The sequence below is a fragment of the Panulirus ornatus genome, chromosome 56 (assembly GCF_036320965.1).
Source record: "Panulirus ornatus isolate Po-2019 chromosome 56, ASM3632096v1, whole genome shotgun sequence".
Classification (NCBI taxonomy): domain Eukaryota; kingdom Metazoa; phylum Arthropoda; class Malacostraca; order Decapoda; family Palinuridae; genus Panulirus; species Panulirus ornatus.
Genome location: NC_092279.1, coordinates 2,144,143 through 2,164,438, shown reverse-complemented (window position 1 = coordinate 2,164,438; position 20,296 = coordinate 2,144,143). Strand labels below are relative to the sequence as shown.

General features: G+C 50.6%; 2 protein-coding genes across 2 annotated transcripts in view; one reads left to right on the top strand and one right to left on the bottom strand.

The window, feature by feature from the left end:
- Positions 1–20,296, bottom strand: part of LOC139765818 (uncharacterized) — a 403,015-nt gene that overhangs the window by 322,333 nt on the left and 60,386 nt on the right. The gene's annotated exons all lie outside the window — the stretch shown is intronic.
- LOC139765771 (gonadotropin-releasing hormone II receptor-like) overlaps positions 1–20,296 on the top strand; it is a 108,044-nt gene that overhangs the window by 42,119 nt on the left and 45,629 nt on the right. The window contains exons 4-5 of the mRNA XM_071693559.1: positions 5,909–6,142; positions 15,840–16,047. Of these exons, the coding sequence (XP_071549660.1) occupies positions 5,909–6,142; positions 15,840–16,047 (442 nt within the window). The remainder of the gene's footprint in view (positions 1–5,908; positions 6,143–15,839; positions 16,048–20,296) is intronic.

Sequence of the window (20,296 nt, the reverse complement as noted above, 5' to 3'; positions counted from 1 at the left end):
GTTGCGAGGCGTGGGCTATGGATAGAGTTGTGCGTAGGAGGATGGATGTGCTGGAAATGAGATGTTTGAGGACAATGTGTGGTGTGAGGTGGTTTGATCGAGTAAGTAACGTAAGGGTAAGAGAGATGTGTGGAAATAAAAAGAGCGTGGTTGAGAGAGCAGAAGAGGGTGTTTTGAAATGGTTTGGGCACATGGAGAGAATGAGTGAGGAAAGATTGACCAAGAGGATATATGTGTCGGAGGTGGAGGGAACGAGGAGAAGTGGGAGACCAAATTGGAGGTGGAAAGATGGAGTGAAAAAGATTTTGTGTGATCGGGGCCTGAACATGCAGGAGGGTGAAAGGAGGGCAAGGAATAGAGTGAATTGGATCGATGTGGTATACCGGGGTTGACGTGCTGTCAGTGGATTGAATCAGGGCATGTGAAGCGTCTGGGGTAAACCATGGAAAGCTGTGTAGGTATGTATATTTGCGCGTGTGGACGTATGTATGTACATGTGTATGGGGGTGGGTCGGGCCATTTCTTTTGTCTGTTTCCTTGCACTACCTCGCAAACGCGCTAGACAGCGACAAAGCAAAAAAAAAAAAAAATATATATATATATATTATCCCTGGGGATAGGGGAGAAATAATACTTCCCACGTATTCCCTGCGTGTCGTAGAAGGCGACTAAAAGGGGAGGGAGCGGGGGGCTGGAAATCGTCCCCTCTCGTTTTTTTTTTTTTTAATTTTCCAAAAGAAGGAACAGAGAAGGGGGCCAGGTGAGGATATTCCAAAAAAGGCCCAGTCCTCTGTTTTTAACGCTACCTCGCTATCGCGGGAAATGGCGAATAGTATGAAAAAAAATATATATATATATATATATATATATATATATATATATATATATATATATATATATATATATATATATATATATCGCTGCTCAACCTTTTGCCTTATTGTTAGATAAACATCAGTTATTCTTATCTCTACTTTATCTCCTCATAATTAAGTCAATTTTCAATTATAAATCGGTATCATTTCAAAAATACATCATGACCCAGGGAAATAAGTCTCTATCCCCTAAGGTAAAAACTGGCATATGATATTGAGGCCAAAATAGAAAAAAAAACCGCATATATTTTTCTTATCCAAATTCACTTCTTTCATTCAGACCAGAAACTACGAGGTCAAGAAAATATAGAAAACAGAAAATATAGAAAACAGAAAATATAGAAAACTGAAAATATGGAAAACAGAAAATATAGAAAACAGAAAATACATAAAACAGAAAATATAGAAAACAGAAAATATAGAAAACAGAAAATATAGAAAACAGAAAATATAGAAAACAGAAAATATAGAAACCAGAAAATATAGAAAACAGAAAATATAGAAAACAGAAAATATAGAAACCAGAAAATATAGAAAACAGAAAATATTTTTTTTTTTTTTTTTTTTATACCTCGTCGCTGTCTCCCGCGTTTGCGAGGTAGCGCAAGGAAACAGACGAAAGAAATGGCCCAACCCCCCCATACACATGTATATACATACGTCCACACACGCAAATATACATACCTACACAGCTTTCCATGGTTTACCCCGGACGCTTCACATGCCTTGATTCAATCCACTGACAGCACGTCAACCCCTGTATACCACACCGCTCCAATTCACTCTATTCCTTGCCCTCCTTTCACCCTCCTGCATGTTCAGGCCCCGATCACACAAAATCCTTTTCACTCCATCTTTCCACCTCCAATTTGGTCTCCCTCTTCTCCTCGTTCCCTCCACCTCCGACACATATATCCTCTTGGTCAATCTTTCCTCACTCATTCTCTCCATGTGCCCAAACCATTTCAAAACACCCTCTTCTGCTCTCTCAACCACGCTCTTTTTATTTCCACACATCTCTCTTACTCTTACGTTACTTACTCGAACAAACCACCTCACACCACACATTGTCCTCAAACATCTCATTTCCAGCACATCCATCCTCCTGCGAACAACTCTATCCATAGCCCACGCCTCGCAACCATACAACATTGTTGGAACCACTATTCCTTCAAACATACCCATTTTTGCTTTCCGGGATAATGTTCTCGACTTCCACACATTTTTCAAGGCTCCCAAAATTTTCGCCCCCTCCCCCACCCTATGATCCACTTCCGCTTCAATGGTTCCATCCGCTGACAGATCCACTCCCAGATATCTAAAACACTTCACTTCCTCCAGTTTTTCTCCATTCAAACTTACCTCCCAATTGACTTGACCCTCAACCCTACTGTGCCTAATAACCTTGCTCTTATTCACATTTACTCTCAACTTTCTTCCTTTACACACTTTACCAAACTCAGTCACCAGCTTCTGCAGTTTCTCACATGAATCAGCCACCAGCGCTGTATCATCAGCGAACAACAACTGACTCACTTCCCAAGCTCTCTCATCCCCAACAGACTGCATACTTGCCCCTCTTTCCAAAACTCTTGCATTTACCTCCCTAACAACCCCATCCATAAACAAATTAAACAACCATGGAGACATCACACACCCCTGCCGCAAACCTACATTCACTGAGAACCAATCACTTTCCTCTCTTCCTACACGTATACATGCCTTACATCCTCGATAAAAACTTTTCACTGCTTCTAACAACTTGCCTCCCACACCATATATTCTTAATACCTTCCACAGAGCATCTCTATCAACTCTATCATATGCCTTCTCCAGATCCATAAATGCTACATACAAATCCATTTGCTTTTCTAAGTATTTCTATATTTCTATATTTCTATATTTTCTGTTTTCTATGTTTTCTGTTTTCTATATTTTCTTGACCTCGTAGTTCCTGGTCTGAATGAAAATAGTGAATTTGGATAAGAAAAATATATATAGAAAACAGAAAATATAGAAAACAGAAAATATAGAAACCAGAAAATACAGAAAACAGAAAATACAGAAAACAGAAAATATAGAACATTCGTATTTTGGTTTGGCTGAGTGACTTGTGCAAAGGGGCCCCCACCAACCCAACCCCCCCCCCCCAAAAAAAAAGGCCCCCTCCCCCCATCTTAAGGCCTTTTCTGGTCGTGTTCAAGGAGCGTCCCATTGTAATCAAAGGGTTATAATAAGGTTTCTAGTAACACCGGGGGTTTCTAGCACCACCACAACTAGGGTTTCTTAATTAACCCTGGTCTCGAAGGCCACCGCTCTAGAGATCAGTTGACGCTAAATACACACTTCAAAAGTCTTGAACTTATTGCTTTACCAGCCATCTACCACAACCACCATCTACAACCATTACAGGTGTACGTAACACTCACTCCATGTTGTTGTGTGAGTGATGTTGTGAAGAGCCATGTGCGAGAATGGTAGTTCAGGGGGAAAATGTGGGAATCCCTTCTCTCTCTCTCTCTCTCTCTCTCTCTCTCTCTCTCTCTCTCTCTCTCTCTCTCTCTCTCTCTCTCTCTCTCACATTGCTCAAATGATGTCAGGGGTCAATTTTGCTTGTTAATGTCTCTTCCTCACAACTCATAACAGCCCACACCCCTTTTCTCTCTCTCTCTCTCTCTCTCTCTCTCTCTCTCTCTCTCTCTCTCTCTCTCTCTCACATTGCTCAAATGATGTCAGGGGTCAATTTTGCTTGTTAATGTCTCTTCCTGACAACTCATAACAGCCCACGCCCCTTTTCTCTCTCTCTCTCTCTCTCTCTCTCTCTCTCTCTCTCTCTCTCTCTCTCTCTCTCTCTCTCTCTCTCTCTCTCACATTGCTCAAATGATGTCAGGGGTCAATTTTGCTTGTTAATGTCTCTTCCTCACAACTCATAACAGCCCACACCCCTTCTCTCTCTCTCTCTCTCTCTCTCTCTCTCTCTCTCTCTCTCTCTCTCTCTCTCTCTCACACATAATGTCGTGGGTCAATTTCGCTTGTTAATATCTTTTCCTCACAACTCACCACAGCCCCCCCCCCCCTCACCCCCTCCTCCCAGAGAGAGCAGAGTTGAACATGGAGTTCCGGGCTTCGGGGGGTCGAAGTTCGCGCGCGAAGCGAAGCACCGACACGGCGCTCGTCAACTGCTTCGAAGCCTTACGACACACAAAGCGCCAGCCTCCCCCACCCACCATCGCTGGCTGTACTGTCCGAAACCCTTGGTTGGCTTCGTTATTTTTTTTATATCATCGACGCGATATATGACTCACTTCTCGACACATAATTGAAGAGGGGTGAACTATATACATGAACATTATGAACATTCTACGACTTTCAATGTCATTTAAGAGAAATTAATTATGAATATAAACTTTTTTTCTCGCCATATCTCCTAATGAATACGAGCTTTCGGACAAGTCCACCGACTTCAGCTGGTGTGAATGATGGCCCAGTCTACACTCCGTCTATTATTCAGTTATCAAATTATCGATAAATGAACCTACCATTTAATCTAGAACCCGAGGCGCGTTCTTTAAACGACAGACGATAATTATAATCGCAATGTAATATGGGAGACACTTAAATCACGCATTGAATAGGGGGAGGGGGAAAATATGGACCAACTGATTGAACTGGGGGAATATGACCAACTGATTGAACTGGGGGAATATGGACCAACTGATTGAACTGGGGGAATATGGACCAACTGATTGAACTGGGGGAATATGGACCAACTGATTGAACTGGGGGAATATGGACCAACTGATTGAACTGGGGGAATATGAACCACTTGACTGAATAGAGGGAATATGAACCAATTGATTCAGAATAGGGGGAATATGAACCAACTGATTGAGTCGGGGGAATATGAACTGATTGAATAGGGGGAAATATGAACAGACTGAATAGGGGGAAATATGAACCAACTGATTGAATAGGGGGGTTGTGGTGGGTGGGGGAAAATAGGAACCAACTGAATCGAAATGAAATCCTTCGTATGATTCCCCTCTCCCCACAAGGGGAGAGGGAGAGGGGAGAAGAGGGGTCATCATATACAGGAAACTGGTAACCCAATACTAGTTACCGGATTACCAACGATGAAGAGGAACGTGTGGGTATTTACGATTACGATTACTACTATTACGACTTGGTGATGGTGGTACGAAAAATAGAATGACCATTCCATGGATGTGTCCGATGAATTTACGAAATGAACGAAGTGCCGCCGTTCGGCACTTCGAAGCTTCAGTTTCAGTTTGGGCCACCGTTCGGCACTTCGAAGCCTCTGATTCAATTCGCGCGCGCGCGCGTGCGTGCATGTGCGTGTGTGTGTGTGTGTGTGTGTGTGTGTGTGTGTGAAGCATCGTCCTACAGGCAGGTCCTCCTCCTGCAGGTGTTCGGGGAGTGGGTGCTGGGGGCGGCGGCCTGCATGTGTGTGTGTGTGAAGCATCGTCCTACAGGTAGGTCCTCCTTCTGCAGGTGTTCGGGGAGTGGGTGCTGGGGGCGGCGGCCTGCATGTGTGTGTGTGTGAAGCATCGTCCTACAGGCAGGTCCTCCTTCTGCAGGTGTTCGGGGAGTGGGTGCTGGGGGCGGCGGCCTGCATGTGTGTGTGTGTGAAGCATCGTCCTACAGGCAGGTCCTCCTTCTGCAGGTGTTCGGGGAGTGGGTGCTGGGGGCGGCGGCCTGCATGTGTGTGTGTGTGAAGCATCGTCCTACAGGCAGGTCCTCCTTCTGCAGGTGTTCGGGGAGTGGGTGCTGGGGGCGGCGGCCTGCATGTGTGTGTGTGTGAAGCATCGTCCTACAGGCAGGTCCTCCTTCTGCAGGTGTTCGGGGAGTGGGTGCTGGGGGCGGCGGCCTGCATGTGTGTGTGTGTGAAGCATCGTCCTACAGGCAGGTCCTCCTTCTGCAGGTGTTCGGGGAGTGGGTGCTGGGGGCGGCGGCCTGCATGTGTGTGTGTGTGTGATGCATCGTCCTACAGGTAGGTCCTCCTTCTGCAGGTGTTCGGGGAGTGGGTGCTGGGGGCGGCGGCCTGCAAGCTCCTCGTCTACTCAGAGATAGTGACGCTCTCCTCCACCACCTTCCTGCTCATGGTCATGTCCTGGGATCGCTACCAGGCCATCTGTCGCCCGCTCGACTTCACCTCCTCCGGCAGGAGGGCCAGGTGGCTCATCGGCCTGGCCTGGTTGGCCGCCTTCCTCATGGCCATCCCTCACCTCTTCATCTTCGTCCAGGTGAGGTTCATAGTCGCCCAGGTGAGGTTCATGGTCGTCTAGGTGAGGTTCATGGTCGTCTAGGTGAGGTTCATGGTCGTCCAGGTCAGGCTCATAGGCTTTGGGTGTGGGTACATATGCAACAGAAGACCAGATGGTCTGTTGGTAGAAGAAGAGGGCAGTAACACAGACCTCCCCACCCCCTACCTACCCAATGCAGACAGAGAAAGGGCAGTAGGTCACAGAAGACCCTCCTCCTCTTACTAGGTCACAGAAGACCCTCCTCCTCTTACTAGGTCACAGAAGACCCTCCTCCTCTTACTAGGTCACAGAAGACCCCCCCCATCTTACTAGGTCACAGAAGACCCCCCTCTTCTTACTAGGTCACAGAAGACCCCCCTCTTACTAGGTCACAGAAGACCCCCCCTCTTACTAGATCACAGAAGACCCCCCTCTTACTAGGTCACAGAAGACCCCCCCCCTCTTACTAGATCACAGAAGACCCCCCTCTTACTAGGTCACAGAAGACCCCCCCCTCTTACTAGATCACAGAAGACCCCCCCTCTTACTAGGTCACAGAAGACCCCCCCCTCTTACTAGGTCACAGAAGACCAGCCTCTCCCTCCTCTTACCACTCCTTCGGGATCATGAGCCAACAGAGCGAGAGAGTTGTGAGGTAAGACATTAACTTGATTCAGTTCAAATTGTAAGACAAAAAATGAGTGGAAAATGGTGTTTGGTGATACAGGAGGAGGGTGGGTGGGTGGGTGGGTGTTGTCAGCGGAGGGTGTAGTAATACAGGAGGGAGGGTGGGTGGGTGTTGTCATTGGTGGGTGTAGTAATACAGGAGGACGGTGGGTGGGTGTTGTCATTGCTGGGTGTAGTAATACAGGAAGAAGGGTAAGTGGGTGTAGTAATACAGGAGGACGGTGGGTGGGTGTTGTCATTGCTGGGTGTAGTAATTCAGGAAGAAGGGTAAGTGGGTGTAGTAATACAGGAGGAGGGAGGGTGGGTGTTGTCATTGCTGGGTGTAGTAATACAGGAAGAAGGGTAAGTGGGTGTAGTAATACAGGAGGAGGGTGGGTGGGTGTTGTCATTGGTGGGTGTAGTAATACAGGAGGAGGGTGGGTGGGTGTTGTCATTGGTGGGTGTAGTAATACAGGAGGAGGGAGGGTGGGTGTTGGAAAACAGTGCTATAAATACCATTAAGTATAGAACTGATAAACCCTTCGCTTTCAGTCTAAGGCTTTCACTATAATTGCATCTATAGTCAAACTCACAATTTGGAGGCTATTCCCTTCTAAATCATCTATACACCTTCTCTAAATCATCTATACACTTTCACTAAATCATCTATACACCTTCTCTAAATCATATATACACCTTCACTAAACCATCTATACACCTTCGCTCAGTCCTCTATACACCTTCTAACTTTTACCACACTAAATTCGCCAGTCTCTGCGTCTCTCCCCCTCTAGCACGAAACGTTTCGGAAGGACCCACTCACTGGTCTGCTGTGGTTTTGGATTCCATTGTACATCTTCGTCTTGCACTCCGTGACGTGTCGCAGGAGCTGTGCACAACCCTCACCCCATCCTCTGTCGTTTTCTAAAGTCGTCCAGGATGTCGGAAGTTCACCGACCCACTTTTTGAGTCTCTTGCTGTCGGTGAGGTGAGCGACTGGTCTATCATGGAAGCATTTGAGGTTATTTTTGACACTTTGATCCAGTTTTCTTCGTCCAGGGACACCTCGGAGGCTATATCCGCTGCTGTCAACTGTGTGGAGGTAGGTTACCACACGGTCTACGTCTGCCGAGTGAATTGGAGCGATGTGGTATACCGGGGGCGACGTGTTGACAATGGACTGAACCAGGGCATGTGAAGCGTGCTGGGGTAAACCATGGAAAGGTCTGTGGGGGGCCTGGTTGTGGATAGGGAGCTGTGGTTTCGGTGCAAGTACACATGGGAGCTCTGGTTTCGGTGCAGTATACATGGGAGCTGTGGTTTCGGTGCAGTACACATGGGAGCTGTGGTTTCGGTGTAGTACACATGGGAGCTGTGGTTTCGGTGCATTACATATGACAGCCAGAGAATGGATGTGAGCGGATGTGGCCTTTTCTACGTCTGTTCCTGGCGCTACCTCGCTAACGCGGGACACGGAGAACGAGTAAGTTAAGAAGGGATTTTTGAAGATATTCAGTCAGTCTAGTCACATCCAGATGTATTTCTCTCAACGCAACACTCCCGGCCCTCAACGCAACACTCCGGCCCTCAACGCAGCAACACTCGACCCTCAACGCAACACTCGACCCCTCAACGCAACACTCGACCCCTCAACGCAACACTCCCGACCCTCAACGCAACACTCGACCCCTCAACGCAACACTCGACCCCTCAACGCAACACTCGACCCCTCAACGCAACGCTCGACCCCTCAACGCAACACTCCCGACCCTCAACGCAACACTCGACCCCTCAACGCAACACTCCCGACCCTCAACGCAACACTCGACCCCTCAACGCAACACTCCCAACCCTCAACGCAACACTCCCGACCCTCAACGCAACACTCGACCCCTCAACGCAACACTCGACCCCTCAACGCAACACTCGACCCCTCAACGCAACACTCGACCATTCAACGCAACGCTCGACCCCTCAACGCAACACTCGACCCCTCAACGCAACACTCGACCCCTCAACGCAACACTCGACCCCTCAACGCAACGCTCGACCCCTCAACGCAACACTCGACCCCTCAACGCAACACTCGACCCCTCAACGCAACACTCGACCCCTCAACGCAACACTCGACCCCTCAACGCAACGCTCGACCCCTCAACGCAACACTCGACCCCTCAACGCAACACTCGACCCCTCAACGCAACACTCGACCCCTCAACGCAACACTCGACCCCCTCAACGCAACACTCGACCATTCAACGCAACGCTCGACCCCTCAACGCAACACTCGACCCCTCAACGCAACACTCGACCCCTCAACGCAACACTCGACCCCTCAACGCAACACTCGACCCCTCAACGCAACACTCGACCCCTCAACGCAACACTCGACCCCTCAACGCAACACTCGACCATTCAACGCAACGCTCGACCCCTCAACGCAACACTCGACCCCTCAACGCAACACTCGACCCCTCAACGCAACACTCGACCCCTCAACACAACGCTCGACCCCTCAACGCAACACTCGACCCCTCAACGCAACACTCGACCCCTCAACGCAACACTCGACCCCTCAACGCAACACTCGACCCCTCAACGCAACACTCTCGTATAGAATCTCGCTATATTGTTTAGGTATTACCACACACCAGCCTCTATTTCACCTCGCCTGCTTATACAGGCGCAGGGCGGCGTGGCGTGCGTGAATGTAGCAGCAGCAGTAGCAGCAGCGGCGTGGCGTGCGTGAATGTAGCAGCAGCAGTAGCAGCAGCAGCAGTAGCAGGCCCCTGGGTCGACGTGGACGTCGAGCTCGCCCACACGGAGGGCCGCGCCCCTGGGATATCCCAGGGGCGTTCGTTGAAGGTCCTGTTCGCTTATGTGTTGTTGACAAGTTGGTGGGTTGGGTGGATAGCCTTCGTCTTGTCCCGAGTGTTGTAGACTGACGGAAGGTCGGGAGTCCCAGGTGATAAAGAAGGGATTCTGTCCCTTAGCGTCTTTAGTATGTGTCTGAAGTCGATCCTGAAGCTAGTGTCTTCTGGCGCTGACATCCACTCGCTGCTGTGTGTGTGTATCCTCGTGTACACGGGCGCCGTGTTCTTTCAGGGGTATTACAGACCTTCCTTCCTGAAGTTTATTCAGGGGTATTACAGACCTTCCTTCCTGAAGTTTATTCAGGGGTATTACAGACCTTCCTTCCTGAAGTTTATTCAGGGGTATTACAGACCTTCCTTCCTGAAGTTTATTCAGGGGTATTACAGACCTTCCTTCCTGAAGTTTATTCAGGGGTATTACAGACCTTCCTTCCTGAAGTTTATTCAGGGGCATTACAGATCCCTCCTCTGCTGAAGTTCTTGGCCTCGAGGGGACGTCCTCGACTTCAGGGCCATGACAGAGCCCTTCTTTCCTGAAGTTTATTCAGGGGCATTACAGACCCTCCTTTCCTGAAGTTTATTCAGGGGCATTACAGACCCTTCCTCTCCTGAAGTTATTTCAGGGGCATTACAGACCCTCCTTTCCTGAAGTTTATTCAGGGGCATTACAGATCCCTCCTCTGCTGAAGTTCTTGGCCTCGAGGGGACGTCCTCGACTTCAGGGCCATGACAGAGCCCTTCTTTCCTGAAGTTTATTCAGGGGCATTACAGACCCTCCTTTCCTGAAGTTTATTCAGGGGCATTACAGACCCTCCTCCTCTCCTGAAGTTGTTTCAGGGGCGTTACAGACCCTCCTTCCTGAAGTTTATTCAGGGGCATTACAGACCCTCCTCTCCTGAAGTTGTTTCAGGGGCATTACAGACCCTCCTCTCCTGAAGTTGTTTCAGGGGCATTACAGACCCCCTCCTCTGCTGAAGTTCTTGGCCTCGAGGGGATGTCCTCGACTTCAGGTTCATTTCAGCGGACGAGTCATTTTCAGGTGGGTCGTCTGGTCGAGTGCTGGGGTACGCCATACATATCGCAACTCAAATATTTCTCTCTCTCTCTCTCTCTCTCTCTCTCTCTCTCTCTCTCTCTCTCTCTCTCTCTCTCTCTCTATCTATCTATCTATCTCTATCTATCTATCTATCTATCTCTCTCTGTTGGCAACGGAAAACCCCGTGGGCTGTTCCTGTTTGGGGGGAAGGAAGGAGGAGGAAGAAGAGGAGGAGGAAGAGGAGGAGGAAGAGGAGGAGGAGGAGGAGGAAGAAGAAGAATAGGAGGAGGAGGAGGAGGAGGAGGAGGATCGGATCCACGTAATCCAATCCTGTCTTACAGATCCCACTAGCAATTAAGGTCTGTTTAAAGACGTCGGAAACAGGATCTGTTGAAGACGTCTTAAACGAGATCTGTTGAAGACGTCTTAAACGGGATCTGTTGAAGACGCCTTAAACGGGATCTGTTGAAGACGTCTTAAACGGGATCTGTTGAAGACGTCTGTTTAAAGACGTCTTAAACGGGATCTGTTGAAGACGTCTTAAACGAGATCTGTTGAAGACGTATTAGACGGGATCTGTTGAAGACGTCTTAAACGGGATCTGTTGAAGACGTATTAGACGGGATCTGTTGAAGACGTCTTAAACGAGATCTGTTGAAGACGTATTAGACGGGATCTGTTGAAGACGTCTTAAACGGGATCTGTTGAAGACGTATTAGACGGGATCTGTTGAAGACGTCTTAAACGGGATCTGTTGAAGACGTCTTAAACGAGATCTGTTGAAGACGTATTAGACGGGATCTGTTGAAGACGTCTTAAACGGGATCTGTTGAAGACGTCTTAAACGAGATCTGTTGAAGACGTATTAGACGGGATCTGTTGAAGACGTCTTAAACGGGATCTGTTGAAGACGTCTTAAACGGGATCTGTTGAAGACGTCTTAAACGAGATCTGTTGAAGACGTATTAGACGGGATCTGTTGAAGACGTCTTAAACGGGATCTGTTGAAGACGTCTTAAACGAGATCTGTTGAAGACGTATTAGACGGGATCTGTTGAAGACGTCTTAAACGAAATCTGTTGAAGACGTCTTAAACGGGATCTGCTGAAGACGTCTTAAACGAGATCTGTTGAAGACGTATTAGACGGGATCTGTTGAAGACGTCTTAAACGGGATCTGTTGAAGACGTCTTAAACGGGATCTGTTGAAGACGTCTTAAACGGGATCTGTTGAAGACGTCTTAAACGAAATCTGTTGAAGACGTCTTAAACGGGATCTGTTGAAGACGTCTTAAACGGGCTCTGTTGAAGACGTCTTAAACGGGATCTGTTGAAGATGTCTTAAACGGGATCTGTTGAAGACGTCTTAAACGGGATCTGTTGAAGACGTCTTAAACGGGATCTGTTGAAGACGTCTTAAACGGGATCTGTTGAAGACGTCTTAAACGGGATCTGTTGAAGACGTCTTAAACGGGATCTGTTGAAGACGTCTTAAACGGGATCTGTTGAAGACGTATCAAACGGGATCTGTTGAGGCTTTGATGTCAGTTGTCATGTATACCGAGGGAAGTGATGTCACTGAAGCGATGTCACTGTAGGGGTTACTGTAGACTGAAGTGATGTCACTGTAGGGGTTACTGTAGACTGAAGCGATGTCACTGTAGGGGTTACTGTAGACTGAAGTGATGTCACTGTAGGGGTTACTGTAGACTGAAGCGATGTCACTGTAGGGGTTACTGTAGACTGAAGTGATGTCACTGTAGGGGTTACTGTAGACTGAAGTGATGTCACTGTAAGGGTTACTGTAGACTGAAGCGATGTCACTGTAGGGGTTACTGTAGACTGAAGTGATGTCACTGTAGGGGTTACTGTAGACTGAAGTGATGTCACTGTAGGGGTTACTGTAGACTGAAGTGATGTCACTGTAGGGGTTAGTGTAGACTGAAGTGATGTCACTGTGGGGCTTCTTGTATGGGTGATGATGGTGTGGGTGGGTGGCGAGGGTGTGGGTGGGTGATGATGGTGTGGGTGGGTGGCGAGGGTGTGGGTGGGTGGTGATGGTGTGGGTGGGTGGCGAGGGTGTGGGTGGGTGATGATGGTGTGGGTGGGTGGCGAGGGTGTGGGTGGGTGGTGATGGTGTGGGTGGGTGGCGAGGGTGTGGGTGGGTGATGATGGTGTGGGTGGGTGGCGAGGGTGTGGGTGGGTGGTGATGGTGTGGGAGGGTGGCGAGGGTGTGGGTGGGTGGTGATGGTGTGGGTGGGTGGTGATGGTGTGGGTGGGTGGCGAGGGTGTGGGTGGGTGAAGATGGTGTGGGTGGGTGATGATGGTGTGGGTGGGTGGCGAGGGTGTGGGTGGGTGATGATGGTGTGGGTGGGTGGCGAGGCTGTGGGTGAGTGATGATGGTGTGGGTGGGTGATGATGGTGTGGGTGGGTGGCGAGGGTGTGGGTGGGTGATGATGGTGTGGGTGGGTGATGATGGTGTGGGTGGGTGGCGATGGTGTGGGTGGGTGATGATGGTGTGGGTGGGTGATGATGGTGTGGGTGGGTGGCGAGGGTGTGGGTGGGTGAAGATGGTGTGGGTGGGTGATGATGGTGTGGGTGGGTGGCGAGGGTGTGGGTGGGTGATGATGGTGTGGGTGGGTGGCGAGGCTGTGGGTGGGTGATGATGGTGTGGGTGGGTGATGATGGTGTGGGTGGGTGGCGAGGGTGTGGGTGGGTGATGATGGTGTGGGTGGGTGACGACGGTGTGGGTGGGTGGCGATGGTGTGGGTGGGTGATGATGGTGTGGGTGGGTGATGATGGTGTGGGTGGGTGGCGAGGGTGTGGGTGGGTGGCGAGGGTGTGGGTGGGTGGCGAGGGTGTGGGTGGGTGATGATGGTGTGGGTGGGTGGCGAGTGGGTGGTGTGGGTGTGGGTGGTAGTGGCAAGGTGCCAACAGTGTAGGGTCGAGTTCAGAACAATGAGACCATATCCTCATAGACCTTATGAGCAAACTGGACGTAGCATTAACCCCCTCCCCCTTACACACACACACACACACACACACACACACACTAGCAGCCCTCAGCCCTTAACTGAGGGCGTCTGGCACATCCCCAACACAGAACCCCTTAATGAGGGCGTTCATCCCCAACACAGAACCCCTTAATGAGGGCGTTCATCCCCAACACAGAACCCCTTAATGAGGGAGCCCATCCCCAACACAGAACCCCTTAATGAGGGCGTCTATCCCCAACACAGAACCCCTTAATGAGGGAGCCCATCCCCAACACAGAACCCCTTAATGAGGGCGTCTATCCCCAACACACAACCCCTTAATGAGGGCGTTCATCCCCAACACAGAACCCCTTAATGAGGGCGTCTATCCCCAACACAGAACCCCTTAATGAGGGCGCCCATCCCCAACACAGAACCCCTTAATGAGGGAGCCCATCCCCAACAGAGAACCCCTTAATGAGGGAGCCCATCCCCAACACAGAACCCCTTAATGAGGGAGCCCATCCCCAACAGAGAACCCCTTAATGAGGGCGTTCATCCCCAACACAGAACCCCTTAATGAGGGCGTCTATCCCCAACACAGAACCCCTTAATGAGGGCGTTCATCCCCAACACAGAACCCCTTAATGAGGGCGTTCATCCCCAACACAGAACCCCTTAATGAGGGCGTTCATCCCCAACACAGAACCCCTTAATGAGGGAGCCCATCCCCAACACAGAACCCCTTAATGAGGGCGTCTATCCCCAACACAGAACCCCTTAATGAGGGAGCCCATCCCCAACACAGAACCCCTTAATGAGGGAGCCCATCCCCAACAGAGAACCCCTTAATGAGGGCGTTCATCCCCAACACAGAACCCCTTAATGAGGGCGTTCATCCCCAACACAGAACCCCTTAATGAGGGCGTCCATCCCCAACACAGAACCCCTTAATGAGGGCGTCTATCCCCAACACACAACCCCTTAATGAGGGCGTTCATCCCCAACACAGAACCCCTTAATGAGGGCGTCTATCCCCAACACAGAACCCCTTAATGAGGGCGCCCATCCCCAACACAGAACCCCTTAATGAGGGAGCCCATCCCCAACAGAGAACCCCTTAATGAGGGAGCCCATCCCCAACACAGAACCCCTTAATGAGGGAGCCCATCCCCAACAGAGAACCCCTTAATGAGGGAGCCCATCCCCAACACAGAACCCCTTAATGAGGGCGTTCATCCCCAACACAGAACCCCTTAATGAGGGAGCCCATTCCCAACAGAGAACCCCTTAATGAGGGCGTTCATCCCCAACACAGAACCCCTTAATGAGGGCGTCTATCCCCAACACAGAACCCCTTAATGAGGGCGTTCATCCCCAACACAGAACCCCTTAATGAGGGCGTTCATCCCCAACACAGAACCCCTTAATGAGGGCGTTCATCCCCAACACAGAACCCCTTAATGAGGGAGCCCATCCCCAACACAGAACCCCTTAATGAGGGCGTCTATCCCCAACACAGAACCCCTTAATGAGGGAGCCCATCCCCAACACAGAACCCCTTAATGAGGGAGCCCATCCCCAACACAGAACCCCTTAATGAGGGAGCCCATCCCCAACACAGAACCCCTTAATGAGGGAGCCCATCCCCAACAGAGAACCCCTTAATGAGGGCGTTCATCCCCAACACAGAACCCCTTAATGAGAGCGTTCATCCCCAACACAGAACCCCTTAATGAGGGCGTCTATCCCCAACACAGAACCCCTTAATGAGGGCGCCCATCCCCAACACAGAACCCCTTAATTAGGGCGTCCATCCCCAACACAGGGCCCCTAAATGAGGGCGTCCATCCCCAACACAGAACCCCTTAATGAGGGCTATCCCCAACACAGAACCCCTTAATGAGGGCGTTCATCCCCTACACAGAACCCCTTAATGAGGGCGTCCATCCCCAACACACAACCCCTTAATAAGGGCGTTCATCTCCAACACAGAACCCCTTAATGAGGGCGTTCATCCCCAACACAGAACCCCTTAATGAGGGAGCCCATCCCCAACACACAACCCCAGGTCGCACCATGAACGCCTCTCCCTCCCTCACTCATGTGTGTGTGTGTGTGTGTGTGTGTGTGTGTGTCTCCCTGCAGGTCCAGGAGGGTTACCATCCAGACGGGTCGGCGGTGTACGCCTGCCAGAGCCGCGGGTACTCACATGAGTGGCAGCGGAAGGCCATGTTCACCTGGCTCACCTTCTACATCCTCCTCCTGCCCTCCGTCCTCATCACCTTCTGCTACGTCTCCATCGTCCGGGTCGTCTTCCGCCAGAGCGCCACCGAGCAGCGGCTTCAGATGGCTGGTGAGTACCTACACCTCCCCCTGCTGAGTGACACCCCTGGTGAGTACCTACACCTCCCCCTGCTGAGTGACACCCCTGGTGAGTACCTACACCTCCCCCCGCTGAGTGACACCCCTGGTGAGTACCTACACCTCCCCCTGCTGAGTGACACCCCTGGTGAGTACCTACACCTCCCCCTGCTGAGTGACACCCCTGGTGAGTACCTACACCTCCCCCTGCTGAGTGACACCCCTGGTGAGTACCTACACCTCCCCTCGCTTAGTGACACCCCTGGTGAGTACCTACACCTCCCCCCGCTGAGTGACACCCCTGGTGAGTACAGCAGTGACTTCCCCGCTGAGTGACACTCCTGGTGAGTACCTACACCTCCCCCCGCTGAGTGACACCCCTGGTGAGTACCTACACCTCCCCCCGCTGAGTGACACCTCTAGTGAGTACACCAGTGATTTCCCCGCTGAGTGACACCCCTGGTGAGTACCTACACCTCCCCCTGCTGAGTGACACCCATGGTGAGTACCTACACCTCCCCCCGCTGAGTGACACCCCAGGTGAGTACCTACACCTCCCCCTGCCGAGTGACACCCATGGTGAGTACACCAGTGACTTCCCCGCTGAGTGACACCCCTGGTGAGTACAGCAGTGACTTCCCCGCTGAGTGACACCCCAGGTGAGTACAGCAGTGACTTCCCTTAGTGCGTACCTTACTCATTAAACACACGAGTATTTCTTCTTGGCGTCAGAATCCTTAATGGAAGACAGATGTCCCCTTTTGAAGTCATGCCGTGTGAATGAAGCGTGAAAATAATGGTCTTCGACACGTATTGAAAGAAGAAAACAGATGTGAGTTCCCGTGAAAGGCGGGATCTATCAAAATGAGGAAAGAATATATATATATATATATATATATATATATATATATATATATATATATATATATATATATATACACGATGGCAAAGGAGTTGCAAAGTTGAGCCGCGTAAGGAAGGAAACAGAAGCCACTACGGCTCATCCTCGCCTGGCCAAGCAGCCACACAAAACCCAACTGCTTTTTGGTCTAGCTAATGCCATCGCCCAGTCATTGGAGGAGGCAGCTCACGAAAAACCAGAAACCAGAATAACATCCACAGAACAGGGAAAGACCATGAGGGAACATGAGTCATGAGGGAACATGAGTCATGAGGGAACATGAGTAATATTATCCCTTCCCCTCACACCACATATTGTCCTCAAACATCTCATTTCCAGCACATCCACCCTCCTGCGCACAACTCTATCCATAGTCCACGCCTCGCAACCATACAACATTGTTGGAACCACTATTCCTTCAAACATACCCATTTTTGCTTTCCGAGATAATGTTCTCGCCTTCCACACATTCTTCAAGGACCCCAGAATTTTCGCCCCCTCCCCCCACCCTATGATTCACTTCCGCTTCCATGGTTCCATCCGCTGCCAGATCCACTCCCAGATATCTAAAACACTTCACTTCCTCCAGTTCTTCTCCATTCAAACTTACCTCCCAATTGACTTGACCCTCAACCCTACTGTACCAAATAACCTTGCTCTTATTCACATTTACTCTCAGCTTTCTTCTTTCACACACTTTACCCAACTCAGTCACCAGCTTCAGCAGTTTCTCACATGAATCAGCCACCAGCGCTGTATCATCAGCGAACAACAACTGACTCACTTCCCAAGCTCTCTCATCCACAATAGACGGCATACTTGCCCCTCTTTCCAAAACTTTTGCATTCACCTCCCTAACAACCCATCCATAAACAAATTAAACAACCATGGAGACACCACGCAGCCATGCCGCAAACCTACATTCACTGAAAACCAATCACTTTCCTCTCTTCCTACACGTACACATGCCTTACATCCTCGATAAAAAAAAAGAAAGAAATTATATATATATATATATATATATATATATATATATATATATATATATATATATATATATATATATGTCTCGCGGGAGACAGCGACAAAGTATAATAAAAAAAAAATATATATATATATCTTAGCCTGAACTAGGTATTCTATTTCATCGACCAATCCTTAGGGGAGGATGAACAGCTGGGTGACAGTGGACCGCCTGACGTAACCGGGGCTCGACCCTGGGCGGGTTCGTGAATACGTCACGGTCAGGAACGCTAACCGCCACACCACGGGGGTCCCTCACGTGCTTGTTAACAAGTTACTGGGTTGTAGACTTGTAGATAGCAGCCTCGCCCCAGGAAAGCATTATAACCTTCTTAACTTACAAGTGTTGTAGTGATGGCCACGAACCATCTTCCATCCTCCGTGTTAGTAGCAGGGAGGGTACAAGACCCTCCTGACGAAGGAGTACCGAAGTAATGGCCAGGATAACCATTCAGAAATACATTAATCCTCCACATTCTCCCTGTATCCAACTTTACAATTCTTATCTCTATTTATTACCATCAATTTCCTCATTATCAATTTCAACTTCTTTCCCTCTTCCCCCGATTCATCCAAATACCTCCGAAGACTCGCTGCTCAAAGAAGAGCCTTTCCAGCAACTCAAAGGTCATCCATATATTTTCCTTCTTGTTTCCCTTTCCCGTGAAGCCACCAAGTCGACGTTCGCCCACAGCTTTCCATCCAAACTTGAAGAACCAACACTTTATACCAGTCAACAGAAGGGCAGCGCCCTCTGGTGTCGACACAACAGCCCAGGGAACCTGAAGGCCCCTTCGTCTGTCAGTCTACAGAGGGGCAGCGCCCTCTGGTGTCGACACCGCGCCCCAGGGAACCTGAAGGCACCTTCGTCTGTCAGTCGAAAGAGGGGCAGCGCCCTATGGTGTCGACACCACAGCCCAGGGAACCTGAAGGCCCCTTCGTCTGTCAGTCAACAGAGGGGCAGCGCCCTCTGGTGTCGACACCGCGCCCCAGGGAACCTGAAGGCCCCTTCGTCTGTCAGTCAACAGAGGGGCAGCGCCCCCTGGTGTCGACACTGCGCCCCAGGGAACCTGAAGGCACCTTCGTCTGTCAGTCAACAGAGGGGCAGCGCCCCTGGTGTCGACACCGCGCCCCAGGGAACCTGACGGCACCTTCGTCTTTAAGGAGGTGGTGGTCATGCTCCATGTCTCCTTCGGTCGCCTGGAACAAGGAGAAGGACACTCCATACAGCAGTCTACTGAAGAAGGAGATGAGTAAGGAGAGAAGAGTAAGGAGTGATATAGTGCAGGAATCTTGGTGTGAGAGGCACTCTGGAAAGTCCAAATTGTACTCAGTGTCCTGGAATGACTATAAGGCCAAACTTCCCTTGAGTTATTGAGTTATAGTGTGGGGGATTCGAGGTGACTGAGTGTCGTCCCCATGGAAGAGAGAAGAGTAAGGAGTGATATGGTCATATCCAAGGGATGGAAGACCCCAAACACACCCCACCACCACACCACCCCAACCCAACCCCTTTCCCTCCTCCACTCCACGAGGGTAGAACTCTCTCCCTCCCAATGCGAGTGTGCGAGAGGCGAGGGTAGAACTCTCTCCCACCCAGTGCGAGTGGTGCGAGAGGCGAGGGTAGAACTCTCTCCCACCCAGTGCGAGTGGTGCGAGAGGCGAGGGTAGAACTCTCTCCCACCCAGTGCGAGTGGTGCGAGAGGCGAGGGTAGAACTCTCTCCCTCCCAGTGCGAGAGGTGCGAGAGGCGAGGGTAGAACTCTCTCCCACCCAGTGCGAGTGGTGCGAGAGGCGAGGGTAGAACTCTCTCCCACCCAGTGCGAGTGGTGCGAGAGGCGAGGGTAGAACTCTCTCCCTCCCAGTGCGAGTGGTGCGAGAGGCGAGGGTAGAACTCTCTCCCACCCAGTGCGAGTGTGCGAGAGGCGAGGGTAGAACTCTCTCCCACCCAGTGCGAGTGGTGCGAGAGGCGAGGGTAGAACTCTCTCCCTCCCAGTGCGAGTGGTGCGAGAGGCGAGGGTAGAACTCTCTCCCACCCAGTGCGAGTGGTGCGAGAGGCGAGGGTAGAACTCTCTCCCACCCAGTGCGAGTGTGCGAGAGGCGAGGGTAGAACTCTCTCCCACCCAGTGCGAGTGGTGCGAGAGGCGAGGGTAGAACTCTCTCCCACCCAGTGCGAGTGGTGCGAGAGGCGAGGGTAGAACTCTCTCCCACCCAGTGCGAGTGTGCGAGAGGCGAGGGTAGAACTCTCTCCCACCCAGTGCGAGAGGTGCGAGAGGCGAGGGTAGAACTCTCTCCCACCCAGTGCGAGTGGTGCGAGA